The 20,400-nt window shown below is 40.6% G+C and overlaps 1 protein-coding gene across 2 annotated transcripts in view; it reads right to left on the bottom strand.

The window, feature by feature from the left end:
• Positions 1-20,400, bottom strand: part of adam10a (ADAM metallopeptidase domain 10a) — a 156,673-nt gene that overhangs the window by 45,847 nt on the left and 90,426 nt on the right. For both annotated transcript variants that reach the window (XM_072565017.1, XM_072565016.1), the window contains one exon: positions 15,370-15,528. In XM_072565017.1, the coding sequence (XP_072421118.1) occupies positions 15,370-15,528 (159 nt within the window). The remainder of the gene's footprint in view (positions 1-15,369; positions 15,529-20,400) is intronic.

A 20,400-nucleotide genomic window follows, 5' to 3' on the forward strand; every position in this document is an offset into this window, starting at 1 on the left:
CACAGGCAGCACCCTTCTCACCACCAACCAAGCCATGTCTTGGTGCTTGTTAGAAAGTTCTGGCAATGAGGCATTCTGCCAAATGGCTTTGACAGTCTGCTCAGGGAACCACTCGATAGGATCCGCCCTCTCCTTTTCCCGAAGGGTCTCAAGGACACTACGGACTTGTGGTCAAAGGTGTTTTTTTTTCATAAATTTCTCCTCGAAGGACAGGCACTACGGAACTGTCCAACTACTCGGAGCGTTCCACGGCAACAAAGCCAGGCCCATCCTTCACAACACCGGGGACAGGTAGAACCACAGTGACAGTTGGTGCAGCCACACACAAAGGGGGCCATCAGGGTGAGGGTGGCATTGGGCGTGCTTTTTCCCCCGTTGCCCAGGTCTTTGTACATTGGACCGGGTCCAGAGACACATCTTTGATTTCCACATGAAGTGGAAGAGGGCTCGGGTGACTGCAGTGGCACAGGTTCTGGGAATAGGCCAGACCTGTGCCACATAACAATACTGAGAGTACCTCACACCTGATGACCAGGTTTTTCCCGGCAATGGAGAGCAACCGTTGCTCCCATCTGCCCAGTTTCTGCCTCATTTTCCTGATCTGCTCCTCCCTGGTCTTGGCGCACGCCCAAGCCCCACCGAACCAAATACCCAGCACCTTCAGGTGGTCGGTCCTGACGGTGGTGAAGGGGATAGAGGATTGGTCGGCCCAGTTCCCGAAGAGCATGGCCTCGCTCTTGCCTCTGTTTACCTTGGCCCCGAGTCCTGCTCGAACTGGTAACGGATGCACATGAGTCTGCGACGGACAGCGGATCAGAGCAGATAATGGCAACATCATCCATGTACAGGGAGGCCTTAACCTGCACACCCCCACTGTCAGGAATAGTCACCCCTCTCAGGCTCGCATCCTTCCTGATGGATTCGGCAAAAGACTCTATGCAACACATAAACAAGGCAGGAGAGCGCAGGCATCCCTGCCTGACTCCAGATCTTACTGGGAGTCTATCTGATTCCCACCCATTTGATTGAGACTGCACTGGCAATGTTGGTGTAGAGCAGTCTGATCCAATTACAGATTCCCTCCCCAAAGCCCATTTTGGAGAGAACATCTCTCATGTATGTATGTGATATCCTGTCAAAGGTTTTTTCCTGGTCCAGGCTGATGAAGCAGATGTCCACCCCCCTGTCCTGCACGTAGGCGATCGTATCCCTGAGGAGTGAGAGACTCTCAGCGATCTTCCTGCCCAGTACAGCACAGGTTTGGTCAGGGTGGATCACCAGTCCCAGAGCAGACCTGACCCGGTTGGCGATGACCTTTGCCAAGATTTTGTAGTCTGTGTTTAACAGTGAGATTGGTATCCAATTTCTAATTTCTTCCCTCTCCCCCTTCTGCTTGTAGATGAGGGTGATGATGCCTTTCCTCATGGATTCACTCATGGTACCTGCCATAAGCATACTGACATACACCTCCAGCAGGTTCTGGCCAATCAAGCCCCAAAGAGCAGAATAGATCTCGACCGGTAAGCCATTGCTTCCGGAAGTTTTATTCTTTTCGAACGGCTCGAGGGCCTTGGTCAGCTCATCCAGAGATAGCGGCTACTCCAGCCTCTCGCGTGTTCCATCGTCTAAAACTTCCGTGATAGAGGACAGGAACGACTGGGAGGCCGCGCTGTTGGTTGGCTTCAAGTCATACAGACTGGCATAGAAGGATTTGCTGATCCTCATGATGTCAGCCTGAGATGATGTTACCGAGCCATCTTCTTCCTTCAGGCTGCTGAGCACGGAGCTCTCTTTGTGCACCTTCTGGAAGAAGAAACTTGAGCATGTCTCGTCCTGCTCCACGGAGCGGACTCTGGACAGGAAGATTATCTTGGAGGCCTCCGAAGCAAAAAGCGAGGCTTGCTGGCCTTTCAACTCCTGGAGGTCCTCTGTGACGAGGGAAAGATAGTGGTGAATCCAGCACTCATTGCACATAAACCAAAACCCACTTGCAATTTCTCTCCCAAACCACTGACATTGCAGCGCTATTTTAGGAACGGTTATTGAATTTAGTTTCAAACCTTGTACGAAAAAAAGAAACTGCTACAAGACTGACTCCACAGACCCTTTGTAATAAGCACACATTTGCAAGAATTTAAACCACGACTTAAGACTATTTATGCAGCTACCATTCACTTGCAAGTACCTAGAAACATTTTAACAAAATACTTTATTTGGGCTGGATTGGTTCTCTGCCTGAGCTTGGAATGTCCAACAGGGACCAAAAACTGCATGTTACATTGTTTCGCACATTTCATTATATCAAGCACAGAAATTCACATATCAAAATCCATCAAGTTTGTGGAATGCAATTAGTCAGAAACAAAGAATCCTGGCAGCTGTGCTAAGACAATGCTCTGAAGCAAAATTCAATTTTCTGACATTGACAAGAAATTGTGTCTTATTGTCAATTTACATTAGGGGACTTAATTCCATAAAAAAATCTCTTACAGCCATAACATGGCAGGCAAGATACTTCTTTTCATATAGCTGAAAGAACATGGAAAACCTGAGGCCTAAACATGATCAGCTATCACATACACATTTAAGAAACTCTTAATAACAGCTTTTATCATTTACCACTGTTCAAATGGAATATTTTAGATACAATATCTGTAATCCAAAAAAAAACAGCTTTAAAAATTAGAAATCAAGTTCATTGTTGCGAGAAAAAATGGAAATGCAACATATAATAGTTCTACGTAATACGTGCAGCAAGACAACAGTAAAAACGAGACAACGGAGGAGGAAAAGCTTCTCAGTGCAAAAGGAACTGCAGCATGAAAGAAATCAATAAAATTCGTATCCAGGATATTAGACTGCTAAAGTAGTAACAGACTGAGGTTCCAATTAGGGTAAGCAAAGAATATATTTTTGACACTAATGCCAGATCTGGAAATTGAAGAAATAAGATTCCATTTTATATCCTTTCACAATGTATTATTGTACACAAAATTTATAGAATACAGAGAAAATGGATTTTTTTTCAAGAACGTTGAAGACAACAGTTCCTCCTGATTGTCTTATTTGTTGGCCTATCTACTTCAGGTGATTCTGAAGTGAAAAACAGAATATAATGAATAAGAAAGAGAGACATTTTGAACATTATTTTGGGAAGCCAGATGCAACAACAACCATTAGCGGTGTTTGGAGAAAAACTGCCCACAATATTACATTACAAAGAAAGAAGGAGAATTCATGACAAATTTGTAATCTTAGTAAAATGGTACTAAATTATTTTTCCAGTTATAAACTGGGCACCACATTTCAGTGGTTTTGACTTAATATCACATTTATTCACGAAGTCTTGAAACACTAACAGAACCTCCAACAGGTGGCAGTTAAGGTGGATGGGGGCCAACTAAAGCAGGACAGCTGAAGAATTGAATGCACCTCGTTTTTTGAGGGGTGGGGGTGTGCAAAGATAATTTCCTCAAACAGACATACACCACAAGCATTATTTCATATTGATCCCGTTGTCTTCCTTGTCAAACCTTCATTTTTGTAATGGATCGATTCCAACGGAATAAAATATCTTTGATTCATGACCTATGGGCAATGAATCAAAGTACGTGTCACATACTTTTTCTCTCATATGCCACAACATCATCTTGTTCTGATGTAACAATGACTATTTTCAAACTACATGATAGATTTTGAATTAGCTTAGCAAGAGGATTAATTGTAAATACAACAACCTCAGGCAGACCACAATGGTTTCATTACAACTCACGATATGTAACAAAGCAATGATTACTCCAAAAGTCAAAATAATCACACAGAGAAAAAAAAGGAAAAAAAAACAATCTGTGCCAGCTCACACGCACGTACAGACTGGGCTGGTGATACCAGCTGGCATCACTCCAAGAAAACTGAAACGTTCAGAAAAGTTGCCCATCATATTAAGCCAATACTTAGCTTGTGATGACCAGGTGAGGGATAGGATGGCTTCTCTCTATTCCTACTTTGATTTAACATCAATTTGAATTAGAAATGATGTATTTGCCAAGTCCATGAGTGGACCTAACCATTATACTGAAGAATCATTAAGATAGTTTTGTTATACAAAAACTGATAGAGTTAAAAAAGCCTATATAAAGTAAAAACTACATCAATATTCACGTAAACATACATAAGCTAAATATAAAACACAGGTTCACTGGATGTAGCTGACTATCTAGTCTGGTTAAAGCCTTCCTTTTCATCAAGTTCTCTGTTGGGACAGAGGTGAGTGTGTGAAGCAGAGGTGATAGAAAAGGAGCTTCTTCTCAGCTGAAGGCCATCTTCAGCAAAACACATGTTTGGTAAATACGTACAACTTCTCACTGATGTCAGCAGCTCAAATATCCATTGTTCATTTCAAAAGGCATATCTCAATCACAAGCTCTTAACCAATTTCACTGAAAAAAATTATTACTTTATTGGCTGCCAAGTACTGTAGGACATACAGATGCAGTAAAATGTGTTCTAATTATTTTCTCTCTCTCTGCTTTTTATTCCAGACAACATAGTGCAAAACATATCTGGGTTAAATATTGCCTTGGATGCCATATTAGTGAAGACATTAGCACAATGAACACCTATCAAAACATGTGTAGAATAAAACAATGCTCAGTTGTACAATTTTTTGTGTCTTATACACTGCGTGGATTTATTTAAGAGTGTCAACATTTGTTCATATGTGGGGACAATTCTTCTGTACAAATCTTGACAAGAAACAGAATTTGCCAGTCCTGTACATCCGTAAGGACATCAAAAGCTACACCGGCAGTTAGGATAAAAACCATAATGGCAGTGGCAAACATATTGCAAATTTTATTCCTTTCAGGCTAGATATGGAGGCATTTGGAACATGCCAGGTTGTCATCCAGTCTTGCACAAAGGAGGTAACGAACATTTGTCATTCATTCAGAATGAAATAAATACTTCATAGTGCAGCAGGTACAAGTTAGCAAGCAGCTTCGTCAAAATTACAGGTTTTGCCAGGTTGCAGCATTCCAGTGATTGTGTATATGCAGTTGAAATGTGGCATATGTGCAAAATGGTGACTGGAACAAAAAGGGATTCCACTCTCTAAGAACTAATTGTCACAACAGTTGGACAATAAACCATACAAGTCAATGCCTCCAACACCAACCATGATGCTTTCATCCTGCGACAGTCCACTCCGATTGTATTTGAGCCATCAAAAAGTTATTTGCCGACCAATAGGACTTGGTAAAAAGCCAGGCCTATTGGATTAGGTTACAAAGTTTAAAGATAAATTTAGAAGAAGTGCAAACAGGCAAATTGTTTTACGCAAAAGTGTACTAAAAACTTAGAATAAATCTACCACGCTAGACAAGAGTGCTAAATACATTAATGTCTAAAACGCAATTACTGTGCAGGTCTCTACCTTATGCTCCTATTAAGAAAAGTAAAGTTAAGACCCGCATACTTTATACTTCTAGATTTTCCTCTCCCAATCACAATAGTTCACTTCAGGATGATAGATATTCATGCATTCTTTATGAACCACGCAAACAAACAGTCTGATCTTCATTCCAAAAACAAAAAAAAGTGTTCAGCAGTTTCTGTTCATCATGGAACAGCAACCAGAGAACACTTCCCCCACAACAGAAACACATCTGTATATATAGAAACTCAACACCCCTATTTTCAAAACTCACTAGGCGTGTTGAGTATGATTTTCTCACTCAGTGCAAATGAAGACTAAACATATTCTTTTTACTGTTGACAACATAATCGTATAATTGCTAGAATGTAGTCTTTGTTTCACTAGCTTATTGGAATGCAAATCATAGGCTGGTTGGTGCAGTGAGATTAATTGCAAATTATGCCTCCAAAATCTGACTGTGGGTGTGTAAAGAAGTCAAAGAGATGCAAAACTAGCCCAACATTTTTTTTTACACTGGCAACTGGCATAGTCAGAGTCAATTTTAGAATATGTTATTACAAGGACAGTGATAAACCACATTGAAGTGATGTACTGTTAGTTTAAGGATCAGACTCTAGAAATTGAGACACTGATAGTGTAGGCTTTCACTACACAGTGTCCCTGCTTTGCAGAACCAATACCCAAGATTTGTTTACCAGTTATACAGCTCAGAAAGTTAATTTAACATGACATTAGATCTATTTCTTTCCTTTATACACTAGGGCCATTGAGCTTCAGGGATTCACAACTTAAGTTGCCTAGTACCTAACAAATATTTGCAGTATTCTTACACAAGAGAAATTGAAAAAGCAGGTCTATAATTATTACCGTTTCAGTAACTTCTGGACTAAGTTGTTTCGATCATTTTGTTTAGAATCTTCAATAAAATTCCTTACCTCGACATTCCCAAGCGAGAGGAGAGTCAGAGTCATACAGCATAGAAGCAGACCCTTCGGTTCAACTTGTCCATGCTGAACATGTTCCCCAAACTAAACTAGTCTCATTTGCCTGCTTTTGGCCCATAACGCTCTAAACCTTGCCTATTCATGTACTTGTCCAAATGTCTTGTCAAATGTTGCAACTGCATTTGCATCTGCCACTTCCTCTAACAGTTCCTTCCACATGCAAGTCATCCTCTATATGAAAAGGTTACCCCTCAGGATCCTTCTAAAACTTTCTCCTCCAACCTTAAAAATATGCCCTCTGGTTTTGAACTCCACTACCTTGGGGAAAAGACCTTAGTTATTCACCTTATCTGTATTCCTCTTGATTTTACAAACTTCTATATGAGAAACCCACACAGACACGGGGAGAATGTATAAACTCCATACAGTCAGTCGCCTGAGGCGGGAATTGAACCCAGGTCTCTGGCGCTGTGAGGGTGCTCCGGTTCCTCCCAAAGTCCAGAGATGTGCAGGTCAGGTGAATTGGCCATGCTAAATTGCCCGTAGTGTTAGGTGAAGGGGTAAATGTAGGGGTTTGGGTGGGCTTGTTGGGCCGAAGGGCCTGTTTCCACATTAAGTAATCTAATCTAAAGTGCTCCCCCACAAACCCTTCAGTCACTTGCCCTGCCTTATTTCCCAAGAGAAATTAAAATTTTGCTCCTTCTCTAGTAGGTACAAATACATACTGGTGAAGCAAATTTTCCTATCTACTCCACCCTTCCCATTGACTTATCACAATAAACCCCTACCTGTATCCACCATCCTACCAACCCTTGCCCCAGCCCCACCCTTCTCCCTCTATTTACTTCTGGGGTGCCCTCCCCAGTCCTGACAAAGGGATTTGGTCCAAAACATGGACCTTCCTGCTCCTCAGATGCTGTCTGACCCGCTGTGCCACCCAAGTCCTTAACACTATGGCAGTCCCACTCCATGTTTGGAATGTTAAAACCCGCTATTTCACCTCTATTAGTCTTACACACATTTGAGATCTCTGTACATATTTGCTCCTCAGTTTTCTACTTCATACTGGGGCCTGTAGTACAATCCTACCAAGGTGATCAGCCCTTTATTTCAGAGGTCCAATGAAATAGCTTCATTAAATGCTCCCTCGGAAATATTTTCTAATTACAGCAATAACATTTTCCCTAATCAAAAACGCCACTCCCCCTCCTCTTATCTCCCTTTATATCCTTGCAAAACATCTAAACTTCAGAACACTGAGCTGCCGGTCCTGTCCCACCCTCAGCCATGTTTCAATAATATCCACGATATCCCAGTACCATGTTCCCAACCATGCCCAGAGTTTATCTGCCTTACATGCCAAACCACGTGCCTTGGGAAAAAGAAAGCAGTTTAATTCTTCAGAGCAACTTCATTCTGACTTGTTCTTGCCTTCCTTGTCTACTTTATAGTTCTTTTCAACTACTGAACCATCCTCAACTGTCTCTCTATTTGCAATACTTAGTACCAACCCCTCTTCATCCTAGTTTAAGGCTCCTAAATAATACTAGCGAATCTCCCCACCAGGATATTGACCCTTCTAAGTTCAGGTGAAACCTGTCCCTTTTGAACAGATCTCTTCTGCCCCTGAAGAGATAACAAGGATTCAAAAATCTACATCCTTGTCCACTGCACCATCTTCTGAGCCAGCAACTAATCTGCCTCACCGTCCTATTTCTAATTCTATTCTCACAATCATGTAACTCCAGGAGTAATCCAGAGATTACAACCTGGGATGTTCTCTTTTTAATCTCCTTCCTAACTGCCTATACTCATTCTGCAAATCCTCAAAACTTTCTCTAACTGTGTACAATAGCCTGTGGCTTCTCACTCTCCCCTATGACAATATGCTGCAACCACTCAAGACATGCTTGACCCTGGCACCAATGAGGGAAGACACCATCTTAATTTTTTGCTCACAGCTGCAGGATTGCCTATCTGTGCCACGACTTGAGAATCTCTTGTAATAAAGTGCTCATTTGAACTAAGCTATACTGAATGAATAAGCAAAACCTCTCAAACTTTATGTATTCGCTGTTCATCTGGTTTACAAAAATTGATTAAGAACCTTTAAAATTACTGCATCTAAACAAGCTTTATTTTTGAACTGCACTTAGATAACTGTGACATGTTAAATTTTCTCAATGAGGCTTGTCATGTGCATACATCAGGTTCTCCCGTGTACTGGAGATATGGAGGAGCAGACTGACAGACAGCAAGAGCTAAATAGGGAAGTAGGTGGATACAAGCGGATTTTAAAAAATATCTTCAGCAACCACAAAATGCTGGAGAAATGCAGGTCTGGCAGTATCTGAAGAGGAAAAAAACCAAATTAAAATGTCTTCAGTCCATTATGACTGCTCATAACTTGAGCTCCTAAGTGAAGTCACAGCGGACTTGAAACATTAACTCAGTTTCTCTCTCCAAAGATAATGCCAGACTTGAGTTTCTCTCGCAGTTCTCACTTCATGCTTCCATTCACATGATATTTTAAATGTTAACACCTCCAAGACACGAAACAAAGTAATCTTAGATTTTCTTTGTTATGTGTACTTTAGACGGAAGACTGAATGCCCAAGATATTTTAGAATATCAAAGAATTAATATCATAATTCTATAATTTATTTTCTCAAAAGGACTGTATTACAGTCAAGTTTTGCAAATTCAGCATGGCCTTCTCAAAGTATTTGTTTGTAGGCTTATTTCTGTGGTGCAATAGAGCCTTCAATGGTATAGTTTTAGAAAGCAAGCTAATCTTGAGACAAATATTCCAGTACTTCTGACAGTACAAAATACAAAAGGTTAGTTAAGCAAACAACTACAATGACTATTAATAAGCTGTCAGCATCTAACTTACTAGGAGAACAGGTTTCACAAAAAGTCTATTATATACTACTCAGAGCAAAAAAAACTTGAAGACAAAGACAATATTATTATTAAAAAATATTTACTGCAGTTAAAATACCATGTCATACCAGGATAGCTGCCCAGAATTCTTTTTTCATAAAAGGTCACGTTTAAAATGTGTTAACACAGACCTCTAAACTTCTGTTTTAGAAAAAAAGATAGAATGATCCATATATACCTTAAATGCCATTTTGACAAGTACAGAATAAAACCAGCTGCAATCAATAACACTCAACTTTAACCTTACTAGATTTTGAATTGTGATATACAAGTAACAACGAATCATGAAAGTTTATCACACACAATGAGTGAACTGCTAAATACTGATCTTTCAGCAGTCAGTGAAAGACAAAAGCAGATTCAGGGTGTGCTGTATTTAATTTGGCAAATTAATATTTTCAACTATGTTGTTCTATTTAGCTGGCTAATTGATTTATATGACATGAAACTCTGAGAAGTATTTCCAGCGTATGGGATTTCTTTCCTGTAGAATGTTAAAAACAGGAAACAAATGTACGGATCTTGTGTTTAAAAACCATTAAAGTGCACAATTTGAAAATGAATCAACAATAACCGTAATTCATCTTCAACTGTTCAGTGCATCTTAAATATCCTAAGTTAATCTAGTCCCATTTCCCAGTATTTGGCCCATATCCCTCCAAACCCTTCCTGTTCGTATATCCATCCAGATGTTCTTTCAAATGTTGTTATTGCACCAGACTTCACCACTTCCTCTGGCAGCTCATTCCATACATGTACCACCCATGTGAAAAGGTTGCCCCTGAGGTTCCGTTTAAATCTTTCCTTTAAGCCTATGCCCTCTTGTTTTTGACTGCACCACCCCAGGCAAAAGACCTAATCTATTTACCCTATCCATGCCCCTCAATTTTATAAAACTCAGAGATCCCCACTCAGCCTCAGACACTCCAGGGAAAACAGCCTCAGCCTAATCAGTCTTCCCCTATAGCTCAGATCCTCCAACCCTGCAACATCCTTGTAAATCTTTTCTGAACCCTTTCAAGTTTCACAACATCTTTCTGATAGGAAGGAGACCAGATGTGCACACAATATTCCAACAGTGGCTTAACCAGTGTCCTGTAGAGCTTCTACATGACCTCCCAACTCCTATACTCAATGAGACCATCATGTAAAAGAAAGCATCTCTCATAATGTATTCTTTACTACAAAGTGTAATCAAACCTGCAATTTCCTTTTCATAGACAAAGTGAAAAGGAGAAATATCAATTTTTTTTAATATACACCTTGACTAACTAATATTTGGCCTCCAAACACTTGACTAACATTTTCTAAATGCCCAATGCATCTGAGAAACATGCTTCCTAGTAAGGTCAGTGCTGAAGCAATTTATTCATTGGGAGAGTAATGTAAGCTTTACAGTTCAAGCCTCTGACTTGCTGTGGGTCAGTTTATTGCTGGACTTTCGTTGGAAATGAAATCAGATGGTAACTGGAAGTAAAAGAGGATATTGCTGAGGCATCTTTTGCCAAACATCACACCCAATCCATGAAATTTATTTTTCAAAATTAGCTATAAACTTCAAAGTAGCAGAGCAGTGCTCAGCACCAAAGTCTCAGTGAAATCAATAAGACACTGAAAAGTCAGAGGAGACGAAGGCAAGAGTTTGGCTACCACCGTGCAGAATGACGGTTGGACAACTTTTAATAATCCAAGTTGCCACTCTACTGTTCCTTATACTCCAACAACCGATGATCGAAAAGACAATGCTCCACAGCAAGTGCTCTCTAACCTCTTTAAGCACAAGATCACTTCTTGAACTGTAACCTAAGATCTATCCTGAAGAAAACACAATAAATGGTTTATTTCTTGTGCTACGTAAATCTAATATCAAGTATACATAATTATTCATTTTTTCCTCTCCTCACCAAGTCTTAGTGCAGTCACGTGTTGCACTATTATCTGCCAGTGCTTGAAGGCTGGATTGTACTCAGACATATTCATATACAAATCAGTCAAATGAGGCAGGAAGATACTTGGATTTCATTACCTTCATTTGGGAAAACGCTGTCTCACAGAAATAAGTGCAGGAAATAAGCTTTCCCTTGAACAGCACAGGATGAAAAAAATGGCTGTCCTCGGATGTGACTTTCAGCTGAATATAATTTTGCACAGAGTTGAGATGCAAATAATTGGCTTTGTAAATCAAACACCTGATGGAATTTGTTAGTCAACACATCAATGTCTACTTGAAGGAATGTATTGAGGGACATGACCCTTTGGTCCATCACATGTAATTACTGAGAATCCCTGTTTAATTTCTCTGATAATATCCACAGGTACGCACAGGTGATTGCTGGGTGGAACATTTTTTTGTTTGTTTTGGTTTTTTCCACCTAGACTTAAGAATTGCTGCACTATTTCCGAAATCAGGAGGACCACAAACCCATTTTCATTGTGGATACATTCAGAGCCCTGATCAGATAAACCAAGTCTCTGTCCTTGCCCGACAGTTCACATACCATTTGCTCAGTTTTGACATAATGTCTGTCAGGAACCCAATGTCGAGCAAACACGTGGTTGTCTGATAACTCAAAGAATGAAGTGTGCAGTGAGCGAAGAAAAAAAAAGTGATGATTTCAGACAGGCATTGTATAAATCTTGCTGGACCTTCATTTGACTTAACCATCTTATATTCTCATGAAGGATTAGTTCATCAGAAGTGGTATCAAGAAAGGATTTAAGCAAGCAGTGCCGAAGGGTGCTCATTCAAATCGCATTTACAATCTGAAGAACAACTTTCATTACGTGAGAAAAGTCCCGAACTTAATGTGCAAGTGCTTGCAAGTAGAACATACAATAACAATTAGCAAAAAGACAGGAAAAGCAGACTATTTCTGTAAAATGCAACATCCGTTGCGATAGAAATCAGTTTCATGATTGGAATGCTTTTCTCAAGCACGTTCTTGACGAATTCCTTGAGGATACCCTCACCTCTTATTCTCCAATAGGAAAAAACTGAGAAGATACTCCTTATTTACAATGTCCTTAAGAATAATGTACAGAAAAAAAAAATCAACTGGGCTGAATCATGGCTGTGTTCATTAAAGTGCAGCAAGAAGCATTCACAGTCCTTCAGATCCTGCTGTATTTACTTAAAAACACGTCTTCAAATGTTCCACTTGCCCTGCTATTGTGGAAGCACCAAGTGAAGCACTCAAGATTGCTATTATTTCATCTTTGCTCTTAAACTTTTTAAATTAAAAAAAGTGTGAGCAGCCAGCCATTGCTTGTTTAATTTCTTCGCCAACCGTGAATGATTTGTGTTATGCCAGATGATGAATTTGGATTTATTCTTGAGCGCAGGCCAAACCTTTTATTGTCGGTTAGAAAATAAAATTGTTGAGCTTTCAGAAAAGCTTTTAACTCAACAACTTTCTTGGTCTGAAGCATGTTGTTCAAGGGAAAACTATCTTTAAATTTACTATCTATTGCTGTGTGGCGTCACGCCAAATTCCCCTTTGGTGACATACAAGGCAAATACTCTTATCAATTACAATGACAAATAGATATTCAGTTTCCAATTCTGCGTGGAAGTTGCACATTTTTGGTTTCATCTTAGATGATCCAGCTTCATTACTCATCATTATAACTTCACTTTGCAGTTTGTGAAGTCACTTTGCTGCTGATAATGCTGCAGGTAAGCCCCTCTGGATCTGCACCCTGGAATATCCAAAATATTGCAGGTTGCTTTCAAGTGTGGAGACAGAAGGTCACGTCTGTGGTTGCAATTTATTTCTGGAGTCTCCAGTTGCTTTGCTCAGATATCGACCTTGGCACAGCAGACCCTGCCATCCCCTTATCTTTTCCCCTCATATTGTATGGACCCAATAGATAAGCAGCTGAAGAAAAAGTCTACAGAGAATGGACAGAAGGGAAGATTTAGAGCTGAAAATGTGTAGCTGGAAAAGCGATGCAGGTCAGGCAGCAGCCAAGGAGCAGGAGAATCGACGTTTCGGGCATGAGCCCTTCACGAAGGGCTCCTTGGGTGCTGCCTGACCTGCTGCGCTTTTCCAGCAACACTTTCAGCTCTGATCTCCAGCATCTGCAGTCCTCACTTTCTCCTAGAAGAAAAGGTTTAGCCAATCTGTTCTCACAGAGAATCTGCAAAGACATGATTATGCTCAACAGCCTCTTAATGTTTATAGTACTGTTTGATATTGACTTCACACATCAGTTCCTAGTATATTTCTTATTCATTTGCTTGCACTGCCATCATACAACTTTGACTATCACTGCAAGATAAACTATCTGAACCAAACTGGAAGAATAGTGCAGCATAGCCTGTTAAGAGTATGCACTTCTCTCTAATCGCAGAACTTACACAAGCAGCAGTCATGGAGCAACATGACAATCAACGTGCATGCACCAAGGCAACATACGCAGGCAGGGAAATCAACTATCAAGGAGATTGGGGTCAATGTGTTGGCGTCCACAGCTCAGTCAAGTCATCAAATTCCCCAATTTATTGGTTTTTAAACCCAGGCTGATAGAAAGCATGGACCAGTTTCTGTACTTAAGAATTAATATTTATTTCAAGTAAATGGACCATCTGCAGATAAACAATTACCAACCATAAGCATATAACTTAACTAGCTAAATCTAATCTGATATATTTGCTCTTCACCTGCACCCTTGCACTATACTTACACATACAAAGGCAGATACAGACGTGGGTGTTCTGTATGGAGGTAAAAATGAAGGAAAGAAGTACAGAACACTGTTCAGCAGATCCATATCAAAACACTACTTACTGGTCTTCTTTCTCTGGAGGAATTCACTAGTTTGCAAGAGACATTTGACATTTACAATGACTTATTCATTAAAAGTCATAGTTGACAACAATTGAAGGAGTTCTGGTGACCACACTACCAGAAGGTTGCGAAGGGTTTGAAAAGGGTAGACAAAAGGTTTATGCAGATGTTGTCTGGCTTTGGAGAGTATTAACTGTGAGGAGAGATTGGACAAGCTTGGTGGGTTCTCATTTGTACATCAGAGGTGCCCTAATAGAAGTTACAAAATTATGAGTTGCATAGATAGAATGAATAGCAGTCTTTTTTCCAGGGCAGAAATATCAAAGGGACATATGTGAAGGTAAAAGGGGGAAGTTTAAAAGGAGACGAAAAGGGCATGTTTTCCTTTTTTTTTTAGAATCACAGCTTATTAAGTTCCTGGTATGCACGATCAGAGGAAGTGGTAGATGCACAGAGTATAGCAACATTTAAGAGGCATCTTGACAGATACATAAATAGGCAGGGAAGAGGGGATATGGACCGTGTAGAGGCATGAGGTTTTCAGTTTAGAAAGGCATCACATGGTAGCACAGGCTCCATGGGTCGAAAGGACTGTCCCTGGGCTGTTACTGTTCTTTGAAAGGTAAACTGTTTTTCTCTCAGTTTAAAAATGGCTTTAACTGCAGAGAAAGCTTCTGAGATGGTGAGAGTTTAATGACATCAATATCTTGTTCACAGCCTGAAGTGTTCCAGCTACCCAAAAACCATAGTTGTTCGTAGACAGAAGGCCTGTCTCATTGATAACTGATCACATCCACAGATTAATCAGCTACTTGTCGCTGGCTGAATCTCCGTTTGTATTCCCCCCTTTGATTTCCACCTCATCAGGAAACTACACTTGCAACCACAGTTTGATCAAACAGTTTTGCAAATGGTTAAGTGCCAAGTTACTGGCTTTTGTAAACTACACTGATGCTGCAGCAATCCTTGGTTTTTAAAACAGGTCTTTCCCCATTTCAGTTCACTTTGAAAAATAGACAAAAGTAAAAAAGACAGTCTTCACAATCTTTTAAACCCCTTAGTCTGCCATTGTTAAGAGAACAAATCCTCAATTTAGACCCTTCAGTCTTAACTCCGTAAGTTTTAGGGCCTTTTTAGGCAAACGAGTGAGATTTTTTTCTTAACCGTTGCCACTATTTTGTACTGCAAAGCAGGTAAAGAAAACAATTATTGTCCCTCAAACAAGTCTGACATAAAATAAGAAAATACTTACTAATATCATCTTCATGGTAGATCACAGAATGAAAAGGTGGCTTTCTGTTTTTAATGTATCGCTCTGCTGGTTCAACATAGAAAGTGCCCTGGTGGGTCTGGACAAACCCTTCAAACCGTCCATCTACAATAGAACCATGACTGAGAGATCCGCGTTCACCTGAAACAAGGAAAGGAAAGAGTAACTAAAATTATATTTTGTTTATAACTTCTAAAACAAAACTTTCAAACTGGGCAAAATCCAGAAAACTAAGGTCACTCAAATCTAATGAGTTAAATTTCTTCAGGAAGAATAAGATTTATAAAACAAATTAATCTGCACTTTCTTCCTGAATTTAGCAGTGAAGTTGTTCCCACATTGAACACTGTAGGTTCAAATTATGTTACATATCACACTAAAAATATTAACATTTCTTACTATTCAGTGCAGCTACCAAAAGATACAGTTGAAGTGACATGGGTAGAATTAATACACCCACTAATAATTAGAGGCTGATATAGTCGAGGAGAGTATTTTTTGCATCTTCAGTTCATTTAAAGTAAATCTATTGCTTTGACTATGGCTTATTCAAGCCACAAAGTAAACTTGTGAAGAGAAATCATAAGCACTCACTATTTGCTACTTAGAAAAAATGCTCCTTGATTTTGAATACAATTGCTGAGTGAATAGTTTCAACCTGAACTTGAACATTGGGGTGCCAAGTTCACAGTGGAAATTAGATTTTTTTAAAAATCCATCTTTTCAGACTTGTCCTGACAATCATTTGGATCAGGTGGGACTTGAATCCAGCACCACTGGCCCAGAGGTAGGGATACTGCCACTGTACGTAATGGAAATTGGTTTTCTTTAAACTAATCTCTTCAGGGAGGTTGTGACATACTTACGGAGCAGGTGGGACTTAAACCTGAGTCTCCTGGCTCAGAGGAAGGAACACTAGCTCTCACAATCTCAACTTTTTAAAAAAATTAGCCTATTTTTCCAATAAACCGGTTCAGAGATGGTATTAACAACTTTGGGGCAGGTGGAACTTGAACCTGGGTCTCCAAGTCCAGGGTGGGGACACAACTGCTGCACAAAAGGGACCCCCACAAAATCTAAACCACTATTAAAAGCACAAGCAGAATCATCTGATTCCAATTTAAGTAGTGATAGGAAGAACATTCAACACCTTTCGTCAAATTGCATTCCAATTAATAGGCTTTGCATGCAAAATATTCAATTGGGAATACAGGTGACTCTCAGGTAGTGGTTAATAGGTGTTAAAAAAAATGAAAGATTTGGTGATGGGGAGAAAAAGCTGTTCAGTTGTGTGCATGAGCACTTCTCAATATGAAAATAAAGAACATTGAATACACAATCATTTAACTGAAGGAAGTAATAATTTGGGATGGTATGGAGAAAAAAAAATTCTCTGTTTGGTTCTATTTGTTATTCTGAAGCAAGTGGTTTTTGCCGTAGACATTTTCTCTATTTCAAGTGAAATGTCATTGCATCTCTGGCAGTGCTCCTGACTCAGAGTATATGAAGAAGAAACAACATTTTAATTGGGCCAGATTAATAATTCAATAAACCATACTGATAGACTGAAACAAATAATTGTATTCACACAACTCAAAATGTTCCTAAGTGCTTCAGAAACATGGGGAAAAAGTAAGCAATCAGCAAAAGATATATTAGGACTTAATAAAGTTAAAAGCTTCTTTTGAGGAGTGGGGTCACCTTAAAAGGGGCTGTTAAAAAGGTCACGTGGTTTTGTGGGAGGAATTCCACAACATGCGGATAGCCATCAATTCACTGAAATGTGCAAAATGCAAACAGTTGAACAGAAGGTCTTTAAGCAAGAGTAATTAGAATGCAGAAAGGGGGAGGTGAGAGGACAAGCTAATTTGAACAAGAGAAGGAGAATTTTAACCAAGCCATTTGGGTAACCAGGAGCCAATATAGCTAAAGCAAGTCACAGTCCAATCAGTCCACGCCAATCATGTTCTCAAACTAACTAGTCCCACCTGCCTTTGCTTGGCCCATATTGGGCAAACAGAATTTGACACAGAAGACAAGCAACAGAACTTTTGATGATGTTTTGTGGAGCAGAGGATAGATAGGAGAACAAAACTGGAGATGTAGGGGACCGCAAAGAGGGTTACCTCAGATTACAACAGGATCTTGACCAGATGGGCCAATGGGCCGAGAAGTGGCAGATGGAGTTTAATTCAGATAAATGCAAGGTGCTGCATTTTGGGAAGGCAAATCTTAGCAGGACTTATACACTTAATGGTAAGGTCCTAGGGAGTGTTGCTGAACAAAGAGACCTTGGAGTGCAGGTTCATAGCTCCTTCTAAGGAGAGTTGCAGGTAGATAGGATAGTGAAGGAGGTGTTTGGTTTGCTTTCTTTTATTGGTCAGAATATTGAGGACAGGAGTATACGAGGTCATGGTGCGGCTGTTTGGTATGCTTTTCTTTATTGGTCAGAGTATTGAGTACAGGAGTTGGGAGGTCATGTTGCGGCTGTACAGGACATTGGTTAGGCCACTGTTGGAATATTGCGTGCAAATCTGGTCTCCTTCCTATCAGAAAGATGTTGTGAAACTTGAAAGCGTTCAGAAAAGATTGGCGAGGATATTGCCATGGTAGGAGGATTTGAGCGATAGTGAGGGGCTGAACAGGCTGGGGCTGTTTTCCCTGGAGCGTCAGAGGCTGAGGGGTGACCTTATAGAGGTTTACAAAATTATGAGGGGCATGGATAGGGTAAATAGACAAAGTCTTTTCCCTGGGGCCAGGGAGTCCAGAACTAGAGGGCATAGGTTTAGGGTGAGAGGGGAAGTTATAAAAGAGACCCAAGGGGCAACCTTTTCATGCAGAGGGTGGTATGTATATGGAATGAGCTGCCAGAGGAAGTAGTGGTGGAGGCTAGTACAATTGCAATATTTAAGAGTCATTTGGATGGGTATGGAGGGATATGGGCCAGGTGCTAGCAGGTGGGACTAGATGGGTTTGGGATATCTGGCCAGCATGGACGGGTTAGACCGAAGGGTCTGCTTCCAGGCTGTACATCTAAGACTCTATGAATCTATAACTCAGTGAAAGTTTTAAACGTTAAGTGAGAAAGGTGGGAATATGTTCCAGCAATAGATAGGCTGGAGAACAAGTGCACTGAACTTATGTTCAATTCTGGTCTCCATGACATTGGAAAGATGTTAAATTTGAAAGGGTTCTGAAAAGATTTACAACGATGCTGTCCGGGTTGGAGGGTTTAAGCTATAGGGAGAGACTAAATAGGCTGGGGCTTTTTGTCCCCCTGTAGCACTGGATGTCGAGGTGACTGTATACAGATGTTTATAAAATCATGAGAACACAGAACATTACAGCGCAGTACAAGCCCTTCGGCCCTTGATGTTGCACCGACCCAGGAAACCAATCTGAAGTCCATCTAACCTACACTAATCAATTTTCATCCATTTATTTATCCAATGACCATTTCAATGCCCATAACAAGTTGGAGAATCTACAACTGTTGCAGCTTGTGCGTTCCATACCCTTACTACTCTCAGAGTAAAGAAACTATCTCGGACATCTGTCCTATATCCATCATCCCACAATTTAAAACAACGGCTCCTCGTGCCAGCCATCACCACCAGAGGAAAAAGGCTCTCACTGTCCAACCTATCTAACCCTCCAATTATCTTATACATCTCAATTAAGCCACCTCTCAACCTTCTTCTCTCTAACGAAAATAGCCTCAAGTCCCTCAGCTTTTCCTCATAAGACATTCTTTCCATACCAGGCAACATCCTAATAAATCTCCTCTGAACCCTTTCCAAAGTTTCCACATCCTTCCTATAGTGCAGTGACCAGAACTGCACACAACACTCCAAGTGTGGCTGCACTAGAATTTTGCACAGCTGCAGCATGACCTTGTGGCTCTCAAACTCAGTCCCTCTACCAATAAAAACTAACATGCTGTCTGCCTTCTTAACAAACTGATCAACCTGGGTGGCAACTTTCAGGGATTAATGCACAAGGACACAGATCTCTCTGCTCATTTACACTCCCAAGAATCTTATCATAAGCCCAGTACTCTGCATTCCTGTTGCTCTTTCCAAAGTGAATCACCTCACTTTTCTGCACTAAACTCCATTTGCCACCTATCATTCCAATGCTGCAGCTTATGTCCCTCTGTAACCTACAACATTCTTCAACACTATCCACAACTCCACAGACCTTACGGTCACCCACAAATGTACCCATCCTTCTACGCCCTCATCCGGGTCATTTATAAAAATGACGAGTGGCCCCAAAACACATCCTTGTGGTACATCACTCGTAACTGAACTCCAGGATGAACATTTCCCATCAACCACCATCCTGTGCCTTATTTCAGCTAGCCAGTTTCTGATCCAAACCACCAAATCACCCTCAATCTCACACCTCCGTATTTTGTGCAATAGCCTAGTGTGGGGAACCTTACCAAATACTTCACAAATCCATATTGAGCACATCAACTGCTTTACCCTCATCCACCTGTTTGGTCACCATATAGGGTTTGTGGGGCACGAGCTACCCTTCACAAAACAGTGTTGATTATCCCTAATCAACATATTCCTTTCTCTACGATTATAAATCCTCTCTCTTGTAACCTTTTCCAACATGTTACCCACAACCAAAGTAAGGCTCACTGGTCTATAATTACCCTTTTTGAGCAAGGGGACATTTGTTCTCCTTCAGTCTTCTGGCACAATTCCTAGAGACAATAACGACAAAGATCAAAGCCAATGGCTCTGCAATCTCCTCCCTGACTTCCCAGAGAATCCTTGGATAAATCCCATCCGGCCCAGGGGACTTAGCTATTTTCACACTTTCCAGAATTGCTAACACCTCCTCCTTGTGAACCTCAATCCCATCTAGTCTAATAGCCTGTATCCCAGTATTCTCCTCGACACCGTCTTTTTCCATTGTCAATACTGATGAAATACATTTGTTTAGCGCTTCTCCCGTCTCCTTGGAATTCACACACAAGTTCCCACTACTAAGCTT

Source organism: Chiloscyllium punctatum, chromosome 48, assembly GCF_047496795.1.
Source record: "Chiloscyllium punctatum isolate Juve2018m chromosome 48, sChiPun1.3, whole genome shotgun sequence".
Taxonomy (NCBI): domain Eukaryota; kingdom Metazoa; phylum Chordata; class Chondrichthyes; order Orectolobiformes; family Hemiscylliidae; genus Chiloscyllium; species Chiloscyllium punctatum.